This window comes from Ranitomeya variabilis, chromosome 1, assembly GCF_051348905.1.
Source record: "Ranitomeya variabilis isolate aRanVar5 chromosome 1, aRanVar5.hap1, whole genome shotgun sequence".
Lineage (NCBI taxonomy): Eukaryota > Metazoa > Chordata > Amphibia > Anura > Dendrobatidae > Ranitomeya > Ranitomeya variabilis.
Genome location: NC_135232.1, coordinates 240911880 through 240938178, shown reverse-complemented (window position 1 = coordinate 240938178; position 26299 = coordinate 240911880). Strand labels below are relative to the sequence as shown.

General features: G+C 43.6%; 1 protein-coding gene across 1 annotated transcript in view; it reads left to right on the top strand.

The window, feature by feature from the left end:
- Positions 1 to 4420: 4420 nt before the first annotated feature.
- Positions 4421 to 26299, top strand: part of LOC143812117 (transmembrane protein 132D-like) — a 1597762-nt gene continuing 1575883 nt past the window's right edge. The window contains exon 1 of the mRNA XM_077293277.1: positions 4421 to 4830. Coding sequence (XP_077149392.1) covers positions 4713 to 4830 — 118 coding nt within the window. The 5' untranslated portion in view covers positions 4421 to 4712. The remainder of the gene's footprint in view (positions 4831 to 26299) is intronic.

Below are 26299 nucleotides of genomic sequence, written 5' to 3'. Positions count from 1 at the left end.
TCCAACAACCATGTCTTTGTGTGACGCAGAAAAGGTGAACGGATGGACTCTACATGCCTGGTTCCCACCGTGATGCATGGAAGAGGAGGTGTGATGGTGTGGGGGTGCTTTGCTGGTGTTAAGTCCCCGATGTATCCTGAAAGATGAGAAAAAGATGTTAGATTATACTCATCCAGGGGCGGTCCCGCTGCGGTCCGGTCCGATAGGCATCGCTTTCCAGTCCGGGGCCTCTCATCTTCTTACGATGACGTCCTCTTCTTGTAAATCTCAATAGGGGGTGGCTGACAGCACAACAGACCTGTAGATGCAAGTCCTAGTTCCACTGGACCACATGGAAAATGTACATACCAAAATCCACAATGAAGGACAGCATCCAATCCAGGTGAAGTCTTAAAAAACGTTTCCTTTATTTGCCAAATGCAACGTTTCGACCACAGAGGTCTTTTTCAAGCTTGAAAAAGACCTCTGTGGTCGAAACGTTGCATTTGGCAAATAAAGGAAACGTTTTTTAAGACTTCACCTGGATTGGATGCTGTCCTTCATTGTGGATTTTGGTATGTCCTCTTCTTGTAGTCACGCTGCGGCTCTGGCATAGGCATACTTTGTCTGCCCTGTTGAGGGCAGAGCAAAGTACTGCAGTGCGCAGGTGCCGGGAAAGGTCAGAGAGGCCCGGCACCTGCACACTGCAGTACTTTCCTCTGCCCTCAGCCGCAGCGTGAATACAAGAAGAGGTCATCATCGTAAGAAGATGGGAGGCCCGGACCGCAACGCCCATCGTACCGGGACCACCCCTGGGTGAGTATAATCTAACCTCTGTTTCTCATCTTTCAAGATATATCGGGGGCTTATCTTCAGCATTCCAGAATGCTGTAGATAAGCCCCTTACGCTGGTGGGCTTAGCTCACCTTCGATTTTGGGGGTGACAGGTTCCCTTTAAGTATATAATTCCACATGTGTTAATTCATAGTTTTGATGCCTTCAGTACAATTGTACAATTACAAAAACTTAATTTAATTGATTAAAAAAACTGATCAAAGGAGAACATTCTGCAATTTTTTTTCTACACATCATTGGTCCATGTTAAAGAACATTCATGTGAATTCCCACATTGATTTCCAAACAACAGATCCTGCCATTTAAAGAAGCAGTCCCATTAAGATTTGTATTCATTAAATGTGTGCGTACGCATGTAATGAGTCTATTATCACACTCACCTACTGCCATTTTCTCTGGAATCCAGCGCCCTGCAGACTCTCTGAGTCACGGGTCACGCTGCGCTATTGTAGGCTCCATAAACTTACATTGTGAAAGACACTTCCAGCTCCCGTATAGAACTGTCACGGAGTTACCGTGACAGAGCAGTGCCGGAAGACCACAGCGTCTGATGGCTCCTGCTTCGCCGCTGAGAAGAAGCACTTCTCTGGTGTATTAAATGTTTTTTTTCAGCAAGACAGGGGTTAATCGGCCATGTGGAAATCCCTGCACTCAGCTGTGCTCAGTTAGCCACTCGTCCTATAAAAGCTAGGCCTTCTGGCCAGGTTGTTATCTGAGTTAGCACTTGCTGCATAGACCTGGAGAGTGAGGAACTGGTGTTTGGAAAGGTGGAGGAGTTTATTGTGCGACAGTTGCTTGGTTTGTACCCTTGGAAATTCCTCACCCTAACCTGCCTTATTTTCTTCCCCCATCCTTCACTCCCTGGTGAATACCTCTGTTATTTGTGAGAGTATATTTTGTGTGAGTGGAATTTTCTTTTACCCTTGTCTTTGTTCCCCTGTCAGGTTGGTGCACTACGGTACACGGTAGCGCCTCTCTTCCCTGTGTGGGGGAGGGGGACAGAAACAGGGCTGCAGCTAGGAGACAGGGCTAGGAGACAGGCCCCAGCATCCTTGCCATCTGAAATATTTCGAGGAACAGGGTGAGCTAGGGTGCCCCCTAGTGCTAGGGCTAGGAAAGGTGCCCCTGGTCCCAGTTTGCTCGCCAGTCCTATTGTGACAAGAACATAGAGTGAGCCGGTTATACGCAATGGCCGTGATGTCACTCCAGCTCATTTTTTTCTGTTCAGTTTCTGCATTTAGTGCAGGTAAGAGTGTGGCCTCCCTTTCTTTGGGATGGACATAATGTTTTTATAGCTTCCCACTTGCTGGATATCCATATTCGGCACCCGGTCCTGCTCGACTCTTATTCACATTGACGGCACTTTGACTTATGGCAAGCTTTTAATACTAGAGATTATCACCATCCCGATTTAGGTACACCTTGACGCTGGTGGGATGGCTTATATGCTTTATTTATCAAAAAGTGTTTACTAAGTACCCTACATTATTTATATACACTATTGCTTTTACATATCTACCTACAGCAGGGTATATGTTCATTTTGTGTCAATCTTAGGTTTTGAATGTCACTGAGAAGAGCAGGACACCGGAGAGAGTAGCGGCAGGTGAGTAATTACACTCACACTACAATACATGCATGTACACACAGATTTATTGAATAGAAAACCTAATGGGTGTGATTCTTCAACCATAAAAAATTTTACTAATGTTGTTCATAATGTTGATTTTCCTTTATTTAGAAAACTAAATCTCTGAGCACTAACAAATATTCGGAGACCACCAGAGAATGCTCGGGGAAACCCGAGTAACGAGTACACTCGCTCATCACTAATTAGTAGAAATATCACGTGAGTTCCATCCATAAATTCATTAATTACTTGATAAAAGGTAAAAAAGTGGGAGAAGTTGCACTAAAAGGGGTTGTGACTTGTTGACAAACTGGAAAGACTTATTTTTTGGTATCAATTTGCAACCGCTTACTTCATTTTCTGGCTAAAGCAAAGTGAAATATGTGCCAAATGCAGGCATGCGCTTCATAATAAATTGGGGTCATTCCAGTCCAGTGAGTTATGGTTTAAATCTCACCAAGGACAACATCTGAAAGGAGTTTGTATGTTCTCTCCGTGTTTGAGTGGGTTTCTTCCAGGTTCTCTGGTTTCCTTCCACACTCCAAAGACATACTGATAGGGAATCTAGATTGTGAGTATGGATGAGCGGACCTGAGGAAGTTCTGGTTCTGGTACCAGACCCTAACTCTAGTCCAAAGTTTGGTTTGGGTAACAGAACTGTCCAGCCTCTGTTTGAAGACTTTCATTGAAGGAGAACTCACCACCTCTCTCTCAGCAAAAACCATAAAAAAGCAATTAGGACTGGTAACTTGAAACACCAATCTTAATAAATATGGATTTTTTTGTTTAACTGCTTCATATTTGGTTTGTAAAAGTTGTGAATTTCATGCATTTTTTCGAGTATGTTTTTAAATCCTATAGAGAAGCCTATGAAAAAACACCTAAAAAAGACTTGCAGCATGCTTTGTTCTGCAACAAACAAGAAAACACAATGAACCCGAAATTGCACCAAAATTGAGAAATATTAATTCTAAAATAAAAATGTCAGGTAAAATGTCCCAAAGAAGGACGGCAGATGGACGGCAGTATTGGGCTAGGTTACTGGTAACCCCAGACAACTCGTTTACTTTTCTATCAGTTACTGTCTTTGTTTGGACAGTGATCATCAGCGGTCAGGAAGAGGTTAAAGAAGCATTTTAATGACAGATCCATATTGGAAATAGTAATGTTCCTTTTACATTAGAGTGTAAGCTTTGTAAGGATACAAGAAAAATGAGGGTCAGAAATGGAATTGGGGGAGGGGAAGCGGCCAAGGTTAGGAATGAGGGTGGGTGGGGGGGTACTAGTCCTGTCATGTTGGATGGCATATTAGATCACACACATTATTAATAAGAATCAATCAGATCATCGAGTCGGTAATAAATTCTATACAATTCTGAATAATCCGCCCAGATTGATCTGGATGTGTCTGTAGGGTCGTCCCTGCTTCCCACTGATGGTGATTATTCCGTTTCCTTTCCTCTGTGAGACTGATCTGTGGTACAGTGCACTATGTGATATTGTGCTGCCAGCATGCCACCGGCGGGTCACAGCCTCGGCACAGCAAGGGTTAGCAGGGGGATTAGGGGCCAGACGCCCGTGATGGCTTATATGGCATTTTATAGACGTAACAGGATCTAATACGAGGAGCAGTGGCGTGGAGGCTGGTGGGCACTGCCGTGCGGGCAGGACAGTAATCCCACAGACAGCTCCAGTCCAGCTGGTGGGGGGCCGCCCAGTGTCACCGGCCAAGTGACGCCCTGCAGTGGGCAGACCCGGCCGCCCGGCTTATGAGGGGCTGTGCTCCTCGCCAGGAAACTTTCCGCGTGTGGTGGCAGTGCTCGTGCACTCCTGGTCCTGAGGCTGCTGCCAGGGAGGCTGTAGTCAGCGGCTGCTGCCAGGGAGGCTGTAGTCAGCGGCTGCTGCCAGGGAGGCTGTAGTCAGCGGCTGCTGCCAGGGAGGCTGTAGTCAGCGGCTGCTGCCAGGGAGGCTGTAGTCAGCGGCTGCTGCCAGGGAGGCTGTAGTCAGCGGCTGCTGCCAGGGAGGCTGTAGTCAGCGGCTGCTGCCAGGGAGGCTGTAGTCAGCGGCTGCTCCCCGGCCCCCGGACCCGTGAGGTGGGAAGGACGAGGCTCCAGCCCGCAATGTGCAGCTTGTTGCGGAGTTAGTTCTCCGGAGATGACAGCGCGCCGCGCACGGCTCCTGACGGGACATTGGTGACTGCACCGGTGACATGGCTTCTGGTGATTTCTGGGGCGGATTTCCTTAAAGTATGAGCGGCAGGAACTTGAGACAGGATCCAAGGATGCAGAGATCTGCTGGAAGGAATATGTTGCAGGTCTCCTCTGTCCTCCTCACCATCAGCCTGGCAGCGGCAGCTTTATCCAGAGGTAAGGACCGAGGGCTGAGCCATTACCGGTGTCTGAGCCCAGCAGATCACCACGGGACACGGGGCGGAATATGGTGAGAGGCAGGGGGAGCACAAGTCCCAGAACACCTTCCCCTACAAGTCTGCAGTTACTGAGCACAGTCACCAGTTCTATCTATCTATCTATCATCTATCTATCTATCTATATCTATCTATCTATCTATCTATCTATCTATCTATCTATCTATCTATTATTATTATTATTATTATTTATTTATAAAGCACCATTGATTCCATGGTGCTGTACATGAGAAGGGGTTACATACAAGTTACAGATATCACTTCTATCTATCTATCTATCTATCTATCTATCTATCTATCTATCTATTATCTATCTATCTATTCTCTATCATCTATTATCTATCTATCTATCCATTATCTATCTATCTATCTCTCTATCTCTCTATCTCTCTATCTCTCTATCTATCTATCCTTACGTCTAGCATGCATTATTTCCCCTCCAATATCGTTACTTTATCTTCTAGTTACATGTTGTAAGTTGCACATAGCCTAGTTGCGGTCACTACTTAATAGCCTTCGTAGTGATGATGAGACAATACTGTCCATGAAGGCGGCACATGGCTTTACAGTCAGTTCCCGTATTATCATTATTATTATCGTTGTTATTATTATTGATATTATACATATAGGGATTGGGCAGCTTTGCGTTTCTCTTGGTGACTTTGTAACCTCAGTGTAGTATTTGTCTGCAGGAATTCTAGAAATGACAGGCACCAGCCCAGATGATAGTGTAGGAGCCCTCCATGTCCAGGGACAGCGGCTGATGCTGGGTGACAGTGCTGATCTGCCATGTGGGACACATCCCTGTGACTATTTCACCGGTGTCAGGATGTCAGGTGTGCTTTTGCTCTATTCCGCCTGCATTTCCCCATCAGTAGCCCCCACCATGGATGTGCTGGTTGTCAGCCTGTAGAACGTCACCGCAGCTTGTGACACCGGGGGCTTGAACTAGGAAGCGAACTGATTTGTGCATGTGTCGGTGACAAATGACTGAAATAAGAAGCATCAGGTCATTTCCCATTGAATTACCTGGTAACATGCATTAGATGTGTTTTACCACTCTAGCAATGCAATCCTGGCAGATTATGCCATTAGATCCCATATTGACCATAGACACAAAGATCCAGCCATCTTTCATACATACATATATGCTATTTTACACAGATTTGATTTATTCTTTAAGGAAAAGCATTCTGCCCATAGCAACAATCAGCCGAGGTAATATTGGTATTGCACCTCATGGGAAATTCACAGACGATTAATGTTGAACGATCTTCAGTTTCCTAATTAATGTGGGTCCTGTTGGCGGATTTACGGATAAATGTACAGACATTGTACAATACGGTATTGCATAAGATATTTCAGATTAAATGCTATTACATCATATATATGATATTATTACATAATAATTAAATCAATGTCTAGATATCGTAGCTGCATGCAGCATGGCTGATGCCATTAGATACTCCGCATACTCAGGTTGGAATGTAATATCATGGACTTTTCCTTTTTAGCTTCTTTGCCTTAGGGTTGACTTGAGCAGATCTCAGACAATATTAATCTTCCTGTGATAGTGTCTTTTACTTTTATGTCTGCTGAAAGTTTCTTGCCAAAACCCTTCCCTCTTTCCCAAAGGTACAATTGTACAACGCTTACTCCGTACTGATGTGGATTGTCATAAAGTGCTTAAAAAGTTTGTGTGATTAACACTTAAAGAGACAGTGACCTAAATTCTGAAACTTACAGTAGTGTGTTACACAAGGAGCTGCTGATACCACATTTTTCTATGCATGAGGATAATTTGGTGGCTCACCAAAACAAGAGACGATTGAGAGTGGTAGTGATCGTGGAGGTAGACGTGTTCAGGCTCGGACTGGCCAGTGGAGGAGAAGGTGAATCCCCAGGTGGGCCCCTTATGCAGGAGCAAGCTACATACCCTCCCATCATGAGCAGTGCTTGTCCCTCTACATGTAATTCACCATGTACAGACAAAAGCCACATCTCATCATTGATCTAACAAACTACCTGGTTTATTAATATATAGAAGTAGAAGTACATTTTTGAAAGAGGGTAATGTAATATTTGTATGTAGTTGAACATTGGGCCCCCAGAGTCATTGTTACTGGTGGGCTCTTGCCACCCCAGTCCGATACTGGACATGTTTATATACCCCTATCTGTTGTCATTGGAGGGGATTTATCAAAAAATGACAAAAGTAATATAGCTGCCGATAGCAACAAATCAGATTTCTGCAAATGTAAAAAAAACAGTAGTACCACCCACCTTCCAATCCAATGATACATGTAAAGAGTACCCATATACACACAAGTGCAGAGTAGGCTTGGTGTTCTTGTTGGCAGCATACTATAAATGAGTGTATTGTAGTGAATATTCCATCCACAATTAGTAAATGTTCTTACTCTTCAATAAGAAAATGCACATAGCATATACTGTAGATAGGCAATGTTTTGGTCCAAGATGGCCATTTCTTAACCCATATGACTTTCATCCATTTATTTCTCATTGCATTCACGAAAATATGTGAAGTCCATACTGAATAAAAGCATCAATGGTCTACTTGTAATATGTCCCTTGTGTTATTGATGGATATGGGCGTTCATCATTATGGGATGGAATGTACCCATGTTCATTTTATGGTGTCATTAATAAAAACCAAGCCTATTTTGGATCCAGCTCTTGTGTAGGAGGTAGATTCTTTTTACATTTCACTTTAAGTAAATGAACTGATTAGTTCCATGGTAATTTAATCTATACTTTCTTTCTACTAGTGCATAGGGGAGGAAAATTAAGTTAAAGTGAACCTGTCAGCTGAGTCACCCTGCCGAAACCACTGGCAGCATAAATCAGAGTCTGGCTGCACGATCTTGGCATATTTTTTCAGCTGGTGATTAGACCAGTATAGCTCTGCCCCGGCCGGCTTCTCCCAGCGCCACTGCAGGTGACTGACAGGTCTCTCCCATATCGAGAGACCAGAGCAGGCACAAACAGAAAAAGGCCTCTGTACAAGAACAATATGTGCATCCTTTGCAGTCCAATAGCTCATCATAATGGTTAGTTCCACTTGCTTTGGGAGTGGTAGAGGGCCCTTTACCTTTTGGGCCGCACAGGTTGCACCAATGTTGGGTTTATCCTTGAGGAGAGACCTGTCAATCACCTTTAGCAGTGCTGGGGAGAGCTGGGGTTGGAACGTTTCAGAGAAGAATAAGCTATTTTATATTCAGGCTCTGATTAATTCTGTCTGAGGATTCCTTTACAGTTGAGTTTACCCTGAGATCAGAAAATGATCACTCATGTATGTTGTTTCCTGTATTTTCAAGGTTGGAATTGTCCCCTTGTAAAACACTGTCATGTTGGCATTTACATGTTTGGGCTCATTGCCCTGATAGTAATGATGATGTGATGTCTGGATGGGGATCCCTGTGACTGATGGATGACCAGAACGAGGAGTCTGTCTTTTGGACTTAGAAGCAGTAGTTGTAGGGTTACTTCAGACACTAGTGCGTACCGCAGAGGCAAATATAGCATCACCAACTATTTGTGCCAATGCAATAGGAAATGTAGAGTCTTCTCTTTCCACAGAAATGCTTGTATTGTGAGCCAGCGCCGATAGGAGCCATGTTGGTGGTCCAACTCGAGTGATATTAGTTGTAGTGCTATGGCTACTCCATAGGGAAGTCAACAGGCGGGAATGGGCGGTAACAGAGAGGAGTGAAGCAAGACCTTAGTCTATTAAGAGACGGAAACTAGGATATGACCATCCTGACACCATGTGAGGTGTTTTGGTGCCTGTCCTAGCTGCCATATGTAGGAAACAGAAGGGCACTTGCTCTGTGCATGAAGGATAGTGAAAACCACTGTGAATACCATGTGTAAAAACATGAACCTCACTGAGATCGGTGGGCAGGCGGCGACAACGTGAAGGTGGTGGCACATTTCACCAAGCGTGAGGTCTGAAAGTTGATTTGTTGTTGCAAGTATTACTCCTCCATAATGGAACTCTGTAAGTAACATGTTGTGTTGTTCTGTCATGTTGCTGGGCAGCTAGGAACAGTGGCAAACTATGTTGGGCACTGCTGAGCACAGGCACTGCCCTCCTTAATTATACTAGTTTCCATACATTTTTACAGGTTGAACTTAAAGGGGAATTTGTCAACAAGATTACCCCTCCCCCGAAAAAATAACCCAAACTATTTTTATGTGCATGTAGCTTTTTCAAAGACAAATCTAGCAATAATTCTACTTGGCCAGTCTGTTTCTCTACTGCTGAGAAATCAGCATTTGCACTGATATGCAAATGAGGCTGAAGATCTGAAGCTTCTGTCACTCCAGCTCTATCCCCTTCCCAGTTCTGAATCCTCCTGCTTGACTGACTGCCTCTATGCTGTGTGACTTCAAAGGAGACATCACTCAAACAAGAGGAGGCAGTGCTGGGTGTGGAATAGAGCTGGAGTGACACAGCCTTCATATCTACAACTGCATTTGCATATCAATTAAAACAATGGTTTCTCCTTAATGGAGGCCATTTAAAATATTGCTGGACTTGTCTTTGAAAGAGCTGCATGTGCATACAAATGGTTTGGGCTGTGAATTCATTCTAATACATTCCCTTTAGGTGGACAGAAAGTAACTTATGTAATTTATCTCTGTACCAAACATAGTTGTCAGTAAAATCTTCCTGACTTCCCCATACACTTGCAAAATTGGAAAGAGTGGAAATAGGTGCTGCCAGACACATCTGGAGATGGATTATTTCCCAAGAGCAAAAGGGTCAGGTATTGAAATTCCCCATGCCCAATCCTTCCTTACCGCATTGTCATCTGTAAGGAGCAACTGCTGAGACCCCCATACACGTAGGATAGATGGCAGAGCCTGCTGAAATTAAAGTCTTTGGCTAACTTTTCACTAATATGTGTTTAGGTGTAACGTCCCTTCTATTATTTGGACCACTGTGTTTATGTACGGTATATTAATCAGGACAAGGCTCATAGATATCTATGGCATTTACTGATGGCTCACTTCCTTGATGATAATTGTGTTGGGTCTTTGAATAAATAAAATACATTTGTTTATTTCCTGGAAATACCCCAATGCCATCCAGAGCAAATGATGAGGAGGAAATTATTTCCAAGCAATGTTATTAATTTTCCTTTAAGCTAAAGGTTGATGATTCACAACTTAATCATCTGCTGAGAAAAATGGAATATTTTCCCTGTGAAAATATAATCAAAGGGAAAAAATGTAATATTTTCAATTTTATCTGGCTTTATAGTTGTGGGATGCAAAGGGATTGATGTTTGTTATCTGAAACAAAGACTAGAGTCTGGATGGTAAGAAAAATAAACTCTGTAAATTCCATAAACTCTATAAGGGTTATTAGTAGAGAAATTCTTTGGCTCTCATCTATTAGCAGGAATGGAGAGCAGTTACAAACAATGTCTCCCTCGAAACCAGCATGTATGTGCATTATACAGAAAGTCCATTGATCAGAGTGGAAAGTATGTAATATTTCATTTCCCTTGTGGTGGTGCTATAGGGAAATTAAATACTTGCAGACAGGTTCTACACAGATTACAGTGGAGAATCCCAGCAGGAACACGCTGGGATCAACTCATTGTCAAAATGTCTTTCCAACAAAAAATAACGTAAATCGTTTGCAATCACTTTCATATGTAATTCTTTTAAACATTACCAAATCTGATTTTTTTAAACAATTCTTTAGCGCGTTCAAACAAATGGATATGTCATTTGTGAAGCAATTACTATTAGTATACTTGAACCGAGGGCTGGATGACCTCACTTTTTGCCCAACACGAAGTCTCTAAAGGAAGACTGGCAGCAGAAAATGATTGTCAAACCAAGCACATGTGCCTCGGTACAACCTGGGCGTGATCACCCAGTACCCACCTTCCCATCTAGCTTTGTCCTTCTCTGGCTCCTACAAAGCCAGAGCTGTCAATGAAGGATATGTAAAGGCAGAGCAAGAAGCTGGAAATATCCACTAAAACGTTTGGCCTTGCTAATGGAGCATCGAGCATCTATGTTTAGTTTGAACAGTCATTTTCTGCTGACAGACTCCCTTTATACACTCCTCAACATTAAGATTGCAACAAGAAGGCCAAGCCTTAAGCTGTGTGCACGCGTTCCGGATTTATCGCGCTTTTTCACTATAAAAACGCGATAAAACCGTGAAAAAAACACATCCATTAAGTGTCCTATTAATAGAACGCAACCCGCAATTTTTGTGCACATGTGGCTTTTTTTTTCCACGAAAAAAATGCATCGCGGTAAAAAACGTAGCATGTTCATTAATTTTGTGGACTTTTCATGAATTTCCCACTATGTAATGCATTCGGAAGCTCCGGAAAAAAACACGAAAAATCCATGCAAAAAACGCGCAAAAAACGCGAGAAAACACGGAAAAAAAAGTGAAAAAAATGCATGCGGATTTCCTGCAGAAAAAGTCCGTTTTTGTTCAGGAAATTTCTGCAAAGAATCCTGACGTGTGCACATAGCCTCTTGGTTTTGCAAATCGAGAAAGTGGCAGGTATCTTTAAAGGGAACCTGTCACCCCGTTTTTTCCGTATGAGATAAAAATACTGTTAAATAGGGCCTGAGCTGTGCATTGCAATAGTGTATTTTGTGGACCCCGATTCCCCACCTATGCTGCCGAAATACGTTACCAAAGTAGTCATTTTCACCTGTCAATCAGGCTGGTCTGGTCAAAAGGGCGTGGTGTGTTCCCCCAGATCTTGCTTAGTTTTCCGTTGGTGGCGTAGTGGTGTGCGCATGCCCAAGGTCCCAAATCCACGTCACAGGGGAGTGAAAAGATCGCGATGTGCTGTATTTCATTGGTGATCGGTGGGCGTGGCCATCTTCCTTTGGCCACGCGTGCGCAGAAGCGGCGCTCTGCTGGCCGCGGCTTCAGGAAAATGGCCGCGGGATGCCGCGCGTGCGCAGATGGAGACCGCGGCGGCCATTTTCCTGAAGCAGAGTTCGCATCTCCTCATTTTCCTGTGATTTTAGGCATTCCTTGGTTGCGTTCTCAGAACCCAATTATCAACTGGGAGACCAAGGAGATTATCTTTCCAAAAAGGAGCAACTCAGTGTTAACAGAAGCTGTCCCTGAGTCCACGGCTGTGGAACCACATGTACAGGTATTTACTTTGCCTTCAGCATATAAAGAGTTCTCTGACATCTGTGACAAGAAGAATGCCGATCAGCTTCCTCCACACAGGCATTATGACTGTCCCATTGAGCTGCTTCCTGGGGCAGCTATTCCTTTTGGTAACGTATAACCTTTAGTGGCACCTGAGCTTCAAGCCTTAAAGGAGTATATTGATGAAAATCTGGCCAAAGGCTTCATACGTCCTTCTTTCTCACCAGCAGGGGCACCTATATTTTTTTGTAAAAAAGAAGGATGGGACCCTGAGACCCTGTGTTGACTATCGGGAACTCAATAAGGTAACCATACGAAACCATTACCCTTTGCCTCTGATTCCCGAATTATTAGAAAGAGTCCGCCATGCTAAGGTGTTCTCTAAACTGGATCTTCATGGGGCTTATAATTTGGTGCGTATTCATTCAGGGGATGAGTGGAAGACAGCATTCAGATGCCGGTATGGACACTTTGAATATCTTGTGATGCCCTTCGGGCTTTGGAATGCCCCTGCAACGTTTCAATACCTTGCTAATGTCATTTTCAGAGATTTGTTGGACCAGTTTGTGGTGATCTATTTGGACGATATACTAATTTTTTCTGACTCTACATGAACATGAAGAACATGTCAAAACTGTTTTAAGACGTCTGAAAGAGAACCATCTGTATATTAAGCCGGAGAAATGCGAGTTACATCGTTCTGAGATACAGTTCTTAGCTTATATCTTCTCTCCCCAGGGGCTGAACATGGAATCTGGTAAGATTCAGGCTATCCTTGACTGGCCGGTACCCAAGAATGTTAAGGAGGTCCAACGTTTTATTGGTTTTGCAAATTTCTACAGATGCTTTTTTAGAAATGTTTCTGATATTGTCCGTCCCATTACTTCCTTGACAAAGAAGGAAAAGCCCTTTAAGTGGTCACAGGCTCAAGAAGCTTTTGATCGGCTTAAGACCTGTTTCACCTCAGCACCGCTGTTGATAAACCCAGATCCAACACTTTCTTTCATTATGGAGGTGGACGCTTCTGATAATGTTTTGGGGGCTATTCTCTCCCAAAGAACTGGAGAGAAGGGTCTACTACATCCTTGTGCTTTCTTTTCCCGTAGACTAACCTCAGCAGAGAAGAATTACGATGTGGGAGACAAGGAATTGTTGGCTATTATTGCCGCTTTCAAAGAATGGAGGCATCATCTGCAAGGAGCTGCACAACCGATCATAGTGCTAACTGACCATCGCAATTTAGAGTTCCTTAGATCCGCTAGATGTCTTTCTCCTCGTCAGGCTCATTGGAACTTATTTTTAAATCAATTTAACTTTTTTATCTCGTACTGTCCAGGTTCTCGTAATGGGAAGGCTGATGCTTTATCCCAAATCCATGCTGCGGATTCCGTACCTGGAGCCCCGTCCAAGACCATTCTATCTGATGCCAATTTCATTGGAGTTATCCACGATCAGGACTTGTGGAAGGAGTGCAGGGAGGCTTATGACGGTGATGTATTTCTGGCCAACCCATCTGTGGATATTAATCTTGTCTTTAAGGGTGGCATGTGGTTCAGAGATCGACGTATCTACGTCCCTGAGGTCGTCCGTCTGCAGATCCTCAAGTTGGTACATGACTCCAAGTTGGCTGGTCACAGGGGGGTACAGAAGACACCATTGGAGTTATCCACGATCAGGACTTGTGGAAGGAGTGCAGGGAGGCTTATGACGGTGATGTATTTCTGGCCAACCCATCTGTGGATATTAATCTTGTCTTTAAGGGTGGCATGTGGTTCAGAGATCGACGTATCTACGTCCCTGAGGTCGTCCGTCTGCAGATCCTCAAGTTGGTACATGACTCCAAGTTGGCTGGTCACAGGGGGGTACAGAAGACACAAGAGTTCCTGAGCCAATTCTTCTGGTGGCCAACTTGCCTGAAGGATACCAAGGACTATGCTCTCTTTTGCGAGATATGTGCTTGTTACAAGACTCCTCATGTGGCACCTACGAGTCTTCTAGAACCATTACCTGTTCCGTTCCGCCCTTGCGGGTCTATATCAATGGACTTTATTGTGGAGCTGCCTACATCGGGGGGCATGAATACAATCATGGTGGTAGTTGATCGCTTGACTAAAGCTGCTCATTTTGTTCCGTGCACCGGCCTCCCCTCAGCTAAAGATACATGAACTTGGTTATACAGAATGTCTTTCGGTTGCATGGGATCTCGGATGAGATCATCTCTGACCGTGGAGTACGGTTCACTTCAAGATTCTGGAAGGGGTTTTGCTCGGCACTCAATATTAATGTCTGTCTCTCTTCCGCTTACCATCCCCAGACAAATGGTCAGACTGAGCGTACCAACCAGACGCTGGAACAATATCTAAGATCCTATGTCAGCCATCTCCAGGATAATTGGTTGGAGTTGCTGCCGTTAGCCGAATTTTCATATAACAATTCTCAGAGCGCCTCCACTAAATTTACACCTTTCTTTGCCAATGTGGGGTATCATCCGTGTATCTTACCTAGGTCTCCAATTAATTCTCCGGTTCCGGCAGTGGAGGAAAGGCTGACTGCGATGAGGCAAAATCTGGAGGTTCTGAAGGAATCCCTGACCACAGCTCAAGAACGTTATAAGAGATCGGCTGATAGATTCCGTAAACCTGCACCCATGTCCAAGGTAGGGGATTCCATGTGGTTAGCAACTAAGAATCTGAAGTTAAACGTTCCTTCACAAAAACTTGGACAGAAATTCATTGGCCCCTTCAAGATCAATGGTATTGTGAGCTCTGTGGCCTGCCGGCTGAAGCTGCCTAGGACTATGAAGGTACACCAAGTTTTTCATGTATCTTTACTAAAACCTGTATCTCCTAATACCTTCCAGGGACGTGTTGTGCCACCTCTGCAGCCTGTGGTGATTGATGGGCAAGAACAATTTGTGGTGGAGGAAATTATTGATTCCAGGATTCGCAGGAATCGGCTACAATATCTGATAAGATGGCAGGGATATCCCCCTGAGGAGGACTCTTGGGAACCTGTGGAAAACATCAATGCCCAACAGAAGATTTCTCGTTTTCATGAGAAATTCCCTGAGAAACCAGGTCCAGGATTGTCCTGAGGCTGCTTCTAAGGAGGGAGTAATGTCAGGACTCTGAACATTTTTTATTACCTTTTTTGCATTACTGCCCTTTTCCAAGATGGCATCTTTGGTCTCATGTGCACTGTGTCTTCCTGCTATAAAACTCCACCCCAGCCTGCAGTCTGTGCTAGAGTATTCTACCTTGCATCCAGCTCCTGACCCTTGTGACTCCATGGCTATATACCTGCTCCTGTGAACCTGTGTGGTGATCCTGCTACTCTTCTCTGAGTTCCTGCTGCATACACCAGTTTCCAGTAATCCTCCTTTATCTGCTGCTTGTGTTTACTTCCATCTGCATTTGCTGGACATGTAAGCTGTTGCTGCTCTGCAAAAACCTGAGACTATTACCCAGGCTTCCCTGGTTGTGCTAAGATATTATTTGAACTGCCTTATAAGCATAGCTATCTGTGTTTAGACTAAAACAAGGACTTATTCGTGTCAAGTATCCTCATGAATAATTGTGCTTCATAGACTTTCTGCGTGATTGCATTTTCCTCTGAAGTTTCCTACAGACTGTTAAGCTGCATTTAATATTTACACCAAGTGTTGTGGACTTGAGTTTCTCTCTGCACCTGTTTGAATCACCGTGTAATAATATAGACTTTACTACTTATAAAACTGTGTCCTGTAGTTGTCTTATTCTATGCAAAGAGTCTCCTGAGTTATCCCCTAAAATTATTACATAGGGTTGTGTTAGGGTTAAGGTTGGGTTGTGGTTAGGGTTGGGGATAGAGCTGAGGATAGGGTTGTGTTTGGGTTAGGGTTCTGGTTAGGATTAGGGTTGTGGTTAGGGTTGTGTCTAGGGTTAGGGGCGTGTTGGGGTTAGAGTTGCGTTTAGGACTGTGATAGGGTTGGAGTTAGAATTGAGGGGTTTCTTCTGTTTAGGCCCATCAGTGGATCTCCAAATGTGCCATCAATTCCAGCCAATTTTGCATTTAAAAAGTCAAACAGTGCTCCCTCCCTTCTGAACCCTGCCATGCGCCCAAACAGTGGATTTTCCCCACATAGGGGTATTGGTGTACTCAGGAGAAATTACACAACAAATGTTGTGGCCCATTTTCTCCTGTTACCCTTGTGACAATAAAAAAGTTTGGGTCTAAAATATTTTTTTTGTGTGAAAAAAGTTAAATGTTAATTTTTTCCTTCCACATTGCTTTAGTTCTCATGAAGCACCTGAGGTTTTGAGCACCTTGAGGGGTGCAGTTTGTAGAATGGTGTCACTTTGGGGTATTTTCTGTCATATTGACCCCTCAAAGTGACTCCAAATGTGATGTGGTTCCTAAATAAAATAGTTTTGTAAATTTTGTTGGAAAAATCGCTGGTCAACTTTTAACCCATATAACTTTATAACAGAAACAAATTATGTTTCCACAGTTGTGTTGATGTAAAGTAGACATGTGGGAAATGTTATTTATTAAGTATTTTGTGTGACATGACTCTGTGATTTAAAGGCACAAAAAATAAAATTTTGAAAATTGCGAAATTTTCTAAATTTGTCAAATTTCCATTTCTTTCATAAATAAACGCAAATCTTATTGAAGAAATTTTACCACTAACATGAAGTACAATATGTCATGAAAAACAATCTCAGAAACATTGGGATCCGGTGAAGCATTCCAGAGCTATAACCTTGTAAAGTGACAGTGGTCAGAAGTGTAAAAATTGGCTTGGCCATTAAGGTCAAAATTGGCTCTGTCACTAAGGGGTAAACATATTACTGGTCAATGTCTGGGTGCCCAGGGCTCTATCTCCTCACTCATGCCACAATAAGTTTTTGTGACCAACCTTTTAAATGTAAATCATTTATTACACATTCTTGTTAAAAAAAAAATACAAACTGGATTTTATATCCCCAGCATATGTGCATTAACGCTTATCTACAGTTAATATGGTATTAACTTTTTATACTTGCAATGCAATCCAGATTAACATTATGTATAAAGGATTTTTTCAAAGCTCATACAGGAAGGAGCTTGCTATAACTTGATACCCAAAGTCCTTAAAACACAATACAATAAAACCTTATTTACCCAGAAATATAAGGGAAATGTGGTGTACTGTGTATGGTCAGTGTCAGACTGCGATACCTAGGGTCTCCAGTAGAACTGACTCTTGAGGCCTACTCTAACAGTCAATACTCAGGCTAGGTTCACACTCGTGTTGTAGAATTTGTCAATTTAGGGTGCATATCATTTAAAGGGGTTGTCCCGTATCAAAAATTGTTACTCAGTAGGCTCAGGGACACAAAAAATCAAAACAAACTGAGCTTTTAGGGTACGTGCACTCGACGTCTGTTAGATGCCGGCTTGCCCACATTGTTTTTGGTATAGGAATAGTTATTAGGAAAATGCTGGAGGTGATTTTTACTGAAGTGTCTTTTTAAACGTCTTTTCAAGCGTCTTTTTTTTATATTCTGTTAATGTTAACAAGCTCAAAAAGAGTGAACTTATGCATTACAAGTCATTTTTACATAGCTGTTCATTTGTTGATTCTTTTTTGCTTGTGTGCGCATTCCCTTACTCACTCTACCGCAGTCCCGCAATGTCTGTTACTGCTTCTTTGGCATTTGTTGATTGGCTGCAGCGGTGACTTCATGTCTATAGCTCTGTAATCAATCACTGAGCTCAGTGGATTGTGCTGTCTACATCAGACGCTGTGTTCAGTGATTGACTACACCACTGCAGATGAAACTTGACAGCTGCAACTGATGAGCAAAGACCATAGAAAGAGTTGAATCTCAGTTTTTCTGTATTTTTTGTGCCCTTAAGCTTATGGAGTAATCTTTAAAATGGGATGACAGCGCAAGAAACACCCGGTGTTTGGGGAGCCAAACCCGAACAGTAACAGGGACTTCATTGTGAAGTTCGTCTTCGGAGTCTGTGTTATGTGCGGACCCCGAACTTTACTGCTCGGGTTCATCCATCTCTAACAGGGAAGTAAAGTGGTACACTACCTCCTGGCACATGTGCGGACAAGTGAGCACCTTCAAGTGGGATGTTTAAGATCACATTTTCCATTAAAAAAAGCAGTTTAAAATAGGCTACATGTCTGGAAGAAGATCTCTTGCTGGAAAAATAGTGGTCGAATGTTCTTTTATTGTACATCACATTTCCACGCCGTGCTGGCATCTTTTTCAAGTATAATAAAATTACATCTGATCTGTTGAAAAAGATGCCAAATGTGCTGTCATATAATAGAACCTTCATCTACTATTTTTGCAGCAAGAGATGTGCTTCCAGCTGCACAGCCTATTATATATTTTTTTTTCTGGTGAATATTACCTGGAGGGGAAGTCTGCCTTAGCCATGATTAAGTAGACGTTGGACTTTTCACACCAGCGGTTGCCACGCTATCCCTTGCTGAGCTTCACCATATTTTTTACTTTTTATCTCCTCTAATAGGGTCATTTTATTTTGTGTGCCCTTTCCCTCCACAGCTTTTGTCACAAGTTTAGATTGTGTTCATTTCCATTCAAGCCAGGTGTGATGAACTTTGCTTGTGTTACTCAGCATAAGGGCTTGTTTTCACTTGCGAGAAACACGTCCGTGTCTCGCATGTGGAAACCAAGCTGTGGCGCTGGCACTCCAGAGTGGAGCGTGCGGCCGCCTAGGAACACATGGAGCTGCACGCTCCGCCCCAAAGTGCCGGCGCCACAGCTTGGTTTCCACATGCGAGATATGGACGTGTTACTCGCAAATGGAAACAAGCCCTTACTCAGTAAACTGTATCTGTTTCCTTGCTCACTTATGAACCACTTCTTCCCTCTCCCTACTTCCTAAAAGTCTTCCAGCACAGTGAGGTGTTAGGCTACACCTCCTATTAGGCTATGTGCACAAGTTGCAGATTTGGGTCCAGAATTTTCTGCACAAAATCTGCATCTCCTGGCAGAAAACGCAGGTGCAGATTTGATGCGTTTTTTTAGTGCTGATTTTGTGCATTTTTGTTGCGGATTTGCTGGAGATTTTGTGCGAATTTCATGCGTTTTTACCCCTGCAGACTTCTATAATGGAAGGGTGCAGAAACACTGCAGATCCGCACAAAATAAATGACATGCTCCTTCTTTCAATCCGCTGCGTTTTCCTTGCGGAATTTTCCGCACCATTAGCACAGCATTTTTTTTTCCTATTGATTCACATTGTACTGTAAATCACTTTGTGGATCTGCAGCGTTTCTGCGCAGAAAAAAACGCTGTAAATCCGCAACGTGTGCACATAGCCTTATACACTTGGAAAATGGAACGTGAGACACAGAAAGATTGTGCTGAGCTCTGTAACAAGTCTTTTACGTCAGATTTTGAATCGTATCTGCTCTATTCACACATTTTTGTCCATGCCGCTGCTACTTCTCTCTGTTTGCTAACTATGGGTATGTTCCGATGGTCAGTAAATGCTGCGTGTTGGACACTACATACATCCGCAGCATCCAACCCGCAGTGTCCAGATATTACAGCATAGTGGATGGAATTTCAAGAATTCCACACGCACTGTGTGAGCACTTGCGCCCCCGGCTTCCCTGCGGAGACGGACATGTGGTGCATCTTTCCAGATAGCAGGAAGTCAATTTATCTTGCGTAGACGCTCAGTCTCCAAAAGATAAATATCACCCGTCCAATGTATAGGATGCAGTGATTCTGCACGGATCAGTGAACACATGCGGAATCACCTGCATTCAAAACCCGGCAGCGCTTTGGACGGAGCGGATGTGCTGCGTTCAAAATGCTGCATAATACTGACTGTGGGGATGTAGCCTAAGGAGTGAGGAGCAGAAATCCCTCTCTATGTGCTATGCTGTGAATGGGAGATATCACAGCAGCTAGCCTTCACCCACCAGCTCAGTCAACTAAAATTTAAGATATAGAACTTGCTGAGAACTGGTGAAAATGCCAAATACAAGTCATGTAATGGCCAGCAATAGTTTTATTCCTCATGTGCATACAAAAGACATCTTATTCTAAAAAGTTCCATAAAATTATAGTAATGTTTCAAAAATGGACTTAATCTGTCTGTCTCTTCTGTTTCTATGATAGCTTTTGCATTCACCAAATTTTCAGTATGTCTAACTAAAACTGCACTGTAGAGATAATCCCTACGTGTCAATAATATTTGATCCAATTGCTCTAATAATTATCTGACCTGCACAAAACTTTGATGCAATCATGATCACTATGATAGTATCAGTGCTTCTATCAAAAAAATCACTAAATGGGATAATAAAGCTCAAATATTTTTTTTTTATAATTATCCTATCATGTATCTTATTGACCCAGGAACGTATTGCCTAAATACATTTTTAAACTTTAAAATAAAAACATAATGTCTCTCCAGTATAAAGTAATAATTTTATCATACATAGCCAATGTATGGTTTAACGAGAATCTGTCAGCAGGCTTTTGCTATCTAATCTGAAAGCAGTATACCATAGGGCAAGGAACCCCGATTCCAGGGATGTGTCATTTTCTGGGCTATTTGGTATAGTTTTCATAGAATACTTGTTTTGTTTGCTGGAGATGTAGCAGAGTTAAGAGTTAAACTGTATATAACTAGGCTCACACCCCTGACTCGCATGCCTGTGTACACTTTCCAATGTGAGCAAGCTGCTTTTCAGTGGTGGGAGTTACACTGATTAGCTGGTCTGGGCTGTGAGAGCTAGTCCTGTACCTGTGTGAGAGCTAGTCCTGTACCTGTGTGAGAGGTAGTCCTGAACCTGTGTGAGAGCTAGTCCTGTACGTGTGAGAGCTAGTCCTGTACCTGTGTGAGAGCTAGTTGTGTACCTGTGTGAGAGCTAGTCCTGTACCTGTGTGAGAGCTAGTCCTGTAGCTGTGTGAGAGCTAGTCCTGTACCTGTGTAAGAGCTAGTCCTGTACCTGTGTGAGAGCTAGTTGTGTACCTGTGTGAGAGTTAGTCCTATATGTGTGAGAGCTAGTCCTGTATCTGTGTGAGAGCTAGTCATTTATCTGTGTGAGAGCTAGTCGTGTACCTGTGTGAGAGCTAGTCCTGTACCTGTGTGAGAGCTAGTCCTGTACCTGTGTGAGAGCTAGTCATTTATCTGTGTGAGAGCTAGTCGTGTACCTGTGTGAGAGCTAGTCCTGTACCTGTGTGAGAGCTAGTCCTGTACCTGTGTGAGAGCTAGTCCTGTACGTGTGAGAGCTAGTCCTGTACCTGTGTGAGAGCTAGTCCTGTACCTGTATGAGAGCCAGGTCTGTACCTCTGTGAGATCTAGTTGTGTACCTGTGTGAGAGCTAGTCCTGTACCTGTGGGAGAGCTAGTCCTGTACCTCATTAAGAGCTAGTCCTGTACCTGTGTAGGAACTAGTCCTGTACCTGTGTGAGAGCTAGTCCTGTACCTGTGTGAGAACTAGTCCTGTACCTGTGTGAGAGCTAGTGCTGTACCTGTGTGAGAGCTAGTCCTGTACCTGTGTGAGAGCTAGTCCTGTACCTGTGTGAGAGCTAGTCCTGTACCTGTGTGAGAGCTAGTCCTGTATGTGTGAGAGCTAGTCCTGTACCTGTTTAAGAGCTAGTCCTGTACCTGTGTGAGAGCTAGTCCTGTACCTGTGTGAGAGCTGGTCCTGTACCTGTGTGAGCGCTAGTCCTGTACCTGTGTTAGAGCTAGTCCTGTACCTGTGTGAGAGCTAGTCCTGTACCTGTGTGAGCTAGTCCTGTACCTGTGTGAGAGTTAGTCCTGTACCTGTGTGAGAGCTAGTCCTGTACCTGTGTGAATGCTAGTCCTGTACCTGTGTGAGAGCTAGTCGTGTACCTGTGTGAGAGCTAATCCTGTACCTGTGTGAGAGCTAGTCCTGTACCTGTGTGAGAGTTAGTCCTGTACCTGTGTGAGAGCTAATCCTGTACCTATGTGAGAGTTGTGTACCTGTGTGAGAGCTAGTCCTATATGTGTGAGAGCTAGTCCTGTATCTGTGTGAGAGCTAGTCCTGTATCTGTGTGAGAGCTAGTCGTGTGCCTGTCTGAGAGCTAGTCCCGTACCTGTGTGAGAGCTAGTCCCGTACCTGTGTGAGCTAGTCCTGTACCTGTGTGAGAGCTAGTCCTGTACCTGTGTGAGAGCTAGTCCTGAACCTGTGTGAGAGCTAGTCCTGTACGTGTGAGAGCTAGTCCTGTACCTGTGTGAGAGCTAGTCCTGTACCTGTGTGAGAGCCAGGTCTGTACCTGTGTGACAGCTAGTTGTGTACCTGTGTGAGAGCTGGTCCTGCACCTGTGTGAGAGCTAGTCCTGTACCTGTGTTAGAGCTAGTCCTGTACCTGTGTGAGAGCTAGTCCTGTACCTGTGTGAGCGCTAGTTATGTACCTGTGTGAGAGCTAGTCGTGTACCTGTGTGAGAGCTAGTCGTGTACCTGTGTGAGAGCTAGTCGTGTACCTGTGTGAGAGCTAGTCCTGTACCTGTGTGAGAGCTAGTCCTGTACCTGTGTGAGAGCTAGTCCTGTACCTGTGTGAGAGCTAGTCCTGTACCTGTGTGAGAGCTAGTCCTGTACCTGTGTGAGAGCTATTCCTGTACCTGTGTGAAAGCTAGTCCTGTACCTGTGTGAGAGAGTCCTGTACCTGTGTGAGAGCTAGTACTGTACCTGTGTGAGAGCTAGTACTGTACCTGTGTGAGAGCTAGTTCTGTACCTGTGTGAGAGCTAGTCCTGTACCTGTGTGAGAGCTAGTCCTGTACCTGTGTGAGAGCTAGTCATGTACCTGTGTGAGAGCTAGTCCTATATGTGTGAGAGCTAGTACTGTATCTGTGTGAGAGCTAGTACTGTATCTGTGTGAGAGCTAGTCCTGTACCTGTGTGAGAGCTAGTCCTGTACCTGTGTGAGAGTTAGTCCTGTACCTGTGTGAGAGCTAGTCCTGTACCTGTGTTAAAGCTATTCCTGTACCTGTGTGAGAGCTAGTCCTGTACCTCATTAAGAGCTAGTCCTGTACCTGTGTAGGAACTAGTCCTGTACCTGTGTGAGAGCTAGTCCTGTACCTGTGTGAGAACTAGTCATGTACCTGTGTGAGAGCTAGTGCTGTACCTGTGTGAGAGCTAGTCCTATACCTGTGTGAGAGCTAGTCCTGTACCTGTGTGAGAGCTAGTCCTGTACCTGTGTGAGAGCTAGTCCTGTACCTGTGTGAGAGCTAGTCCTGTATGTGTGAGAGCTAGTCCTGTACCTGTTTAAGAGCTAGTCCTGTACCTGTGTGAGAGCTAGTCCTGTACCTGTGTGAGAACTAGTCCTGTACCTGTGTGACAGCTAGTCCTGTACCTGTGTGAGAGCTAGTCCTGTACCTGTGAGAGAGCTAGTCCTGTACCTGTGTGAGAGCTAGTCCTGTACCTGTGTGAGAGCTAGTCCTGTATGTGTGAGAGCTGGTGCTGTACCTGTGTGAGAGCTAGTCTTGTACCTGTGTGAGAGCTAGTCCTATACCTGTGTGAGAGCTAGTCCTGTATCTGTGTGGGAACTAGTCCTGTACCTCTTTAAGGCTATGTTCACACGATGCGGTTTTTGCTGCGGATCCGCAGCAGTTTTGACGCTGTGGATCCGCAGCAGTTTTCCATGCGGTGTACAGTACAATGTTAACCTATGGAAAACAAAAACCGCAGTGCACATGCTGCGGAAAAATCCATGCTGAAACGCGGAAAAAAAGAAGTACTTCTTTGTGCGGATTCCGCAGCGGTTTTCAACAAGCACCAATAGGAAAGTGCATTTGAAAACCCGCAGAGGAATCCGCAGAAGAAACTGCGTGAAAATCTGCAGTGAAAACCGAAGTGGTTTTGCACTGCGGATTTTCCAAATCCGCTGTGGAAAAATCCGCAGCAGAATCCGCAACGTGTGCACATACTCTAAGAGCTAGTCCTGTACCTGTGTGAGAGCTAGTCCTATACCTGTGTGAGAGCTAGTCCTGTACCTGTGTGAGGGCTAGTCCTGTAATGTAACGTTCCTGCTGATAAAATGCTAATTGCATTGCAACTAAAATACACGGATTAATATGTGACACATCCCTGGATTCAGGCTCAACTGCCCTATATTATGTTACTCTTAGATTTAATAGCAAAAACACTGACAGTTTCCTTAAATATCCAATGCATAGGAGGAGATCTGAATTATATGCAAAAATACACAGGAAAGACAAAATATTTATTCCTTTTAAAGACCTTACAAAGGACCAGGGGGCACACATTACTACTGGAGGAATGGTGATTCCAGTAGCTAAATAGGAAAGGGTTCTTTACAGTTAGAGCTGTCAGACTGTGGGATTCCCTACCACAAGAGGTAGTAATAGCAAATACTCAAACAGCATTTACAATTCGATGGAAGCTTTTCTCACAATAAATGCCATTGTGGGTTATAAATAATCACGATAGAGAATGTATAACTTGTGGAGAAAGGTTGAGCTTGATGGACCTAGGTCTCTTTTCAACCTATATAACTATGTAATTATTTGAAAGCTGCAGCCATCATTTCTATCTTCTCAAATCTAGTTTGCCTGACCACAGTATGGTTGTCACAGTCAGAGACTTTGCTATGCACAGCATATTTGTGAAGTCTGAGATGTCCTACCTTCTCTCGCACTCTGATGGACCAGCACAGACAATCTCTGTGTCTTTGTTTTCCTTGGGACATCGGAAGACAGTTAAATGTGTCTCATGCTCCTCCTGAGAGTTATTCTGAACTAGTGTCTTCAGCAGCACACTGCTGAGCCACTTTTTGTTTCCTTATTGCTGAGGTGAGGTGGCAGTCCTCCTTGAGTGACATTTCTAGTTTAGTAGGTTCATCCTACTTTTGAGTTTCATTCTGCTACTTTGACACATTAACGGTGTACCAGTGCTTGTTCTGAAGTCAACCCCATTTTCACTATAACTGCATATAGAGATTATGAGACTTTTGAACAAGCACATATTTTTGTAAAGTTATTATGAAAAATGTAGAAATTGGTGATATTGGGGGCTGGAGAATTGTGATTTTGCAGGACTGATAACAGGTCAGGAGCCGAAGGGGAGGAGGAAGGTGAGCAGCTAACTGATCTATGGAAATCATATTTCATATAGATTGTAACTACTGTGCATACTCAGCCAGGCTCTGGATTGATCTTTTTGGCAACAAGCTGCACACTATATAAGATAAAAGTTTTCTTAACACTAGAATAACAGCAAATAGAAAAAGCAAATCCATATCAAAACTGCTTATTTTTATACTAAGTATACCAATTTCATGTGAAGGAGAATTGGCAGGCACACAGTTGTAGAGGTGAGGTGCCGGAGGAAGTGGGTTGTGAGCCCCTGGGACATCTAGTGAGGTAAATTCACGGCACTCTCTTGTGGGAGGATGGTGCATGGAAGATGCCTCCAGAGATTATTTTACCTGAGGGAGCAGTTACCAGTGTGAGACAAGTAACTAACAAAAAACAGGAGAAATAAATTTTGTCTTCTTGGAAACACATATTTTGCTTCTCTCTAAGCTCTGCTGTATTGTGACAATATTGCAAACCTGTCTGCCTGTAAGATGGAAGCTGAAGCTGAGGGGAACCTGCCGATGTCTCAGTTATAATCATGCACAGGTCTGCAGTGAGATCAGGAAAGCAGAGAGCGGCCATCACATATCACACTGGTAACTTCCTCCTATATTTAAAATAAGCTCTGGAGGCAGAGTTATCTTCCATGCAGTATCCTCCCCATAGCCTGGAAGAGGTCAGTTATATAAAGTGATAATAGATGATTTCTCAGCAACAAGGTATCTGATATGAGACATACAGTTAGGACTTTTTCAGCATTCTATAGCCAGTATGCCCATATTAATAGTTTAGATGGGTCAAATGTGATAACAGATCATGGTGTATAGTTTACAGACAGGCAACTGGGGGCTTCAGAACAAAGGAATCTCGGCAATAGCTTTCTAAAGAAGGGCCCTTGGTGCATCTACATATTTTAGTTACAGTATGTACAGTATGGTCAAATTCTTACTTTGGACTCTAGGTTTGCTTTATGTTGATTGTCCACTGCATATCTCACAGGAGATCAAATAAACCCGCAAGGTCATTGCAGATCTACTAGGTGGCTTTCTGTTTATTCAGTTCTGTTTAATAATTTATGACATTTTTAAATGTGATGCAAAATAATTATTACTTGATCTTTGGATATTCCAGTCCCATTTTTAGG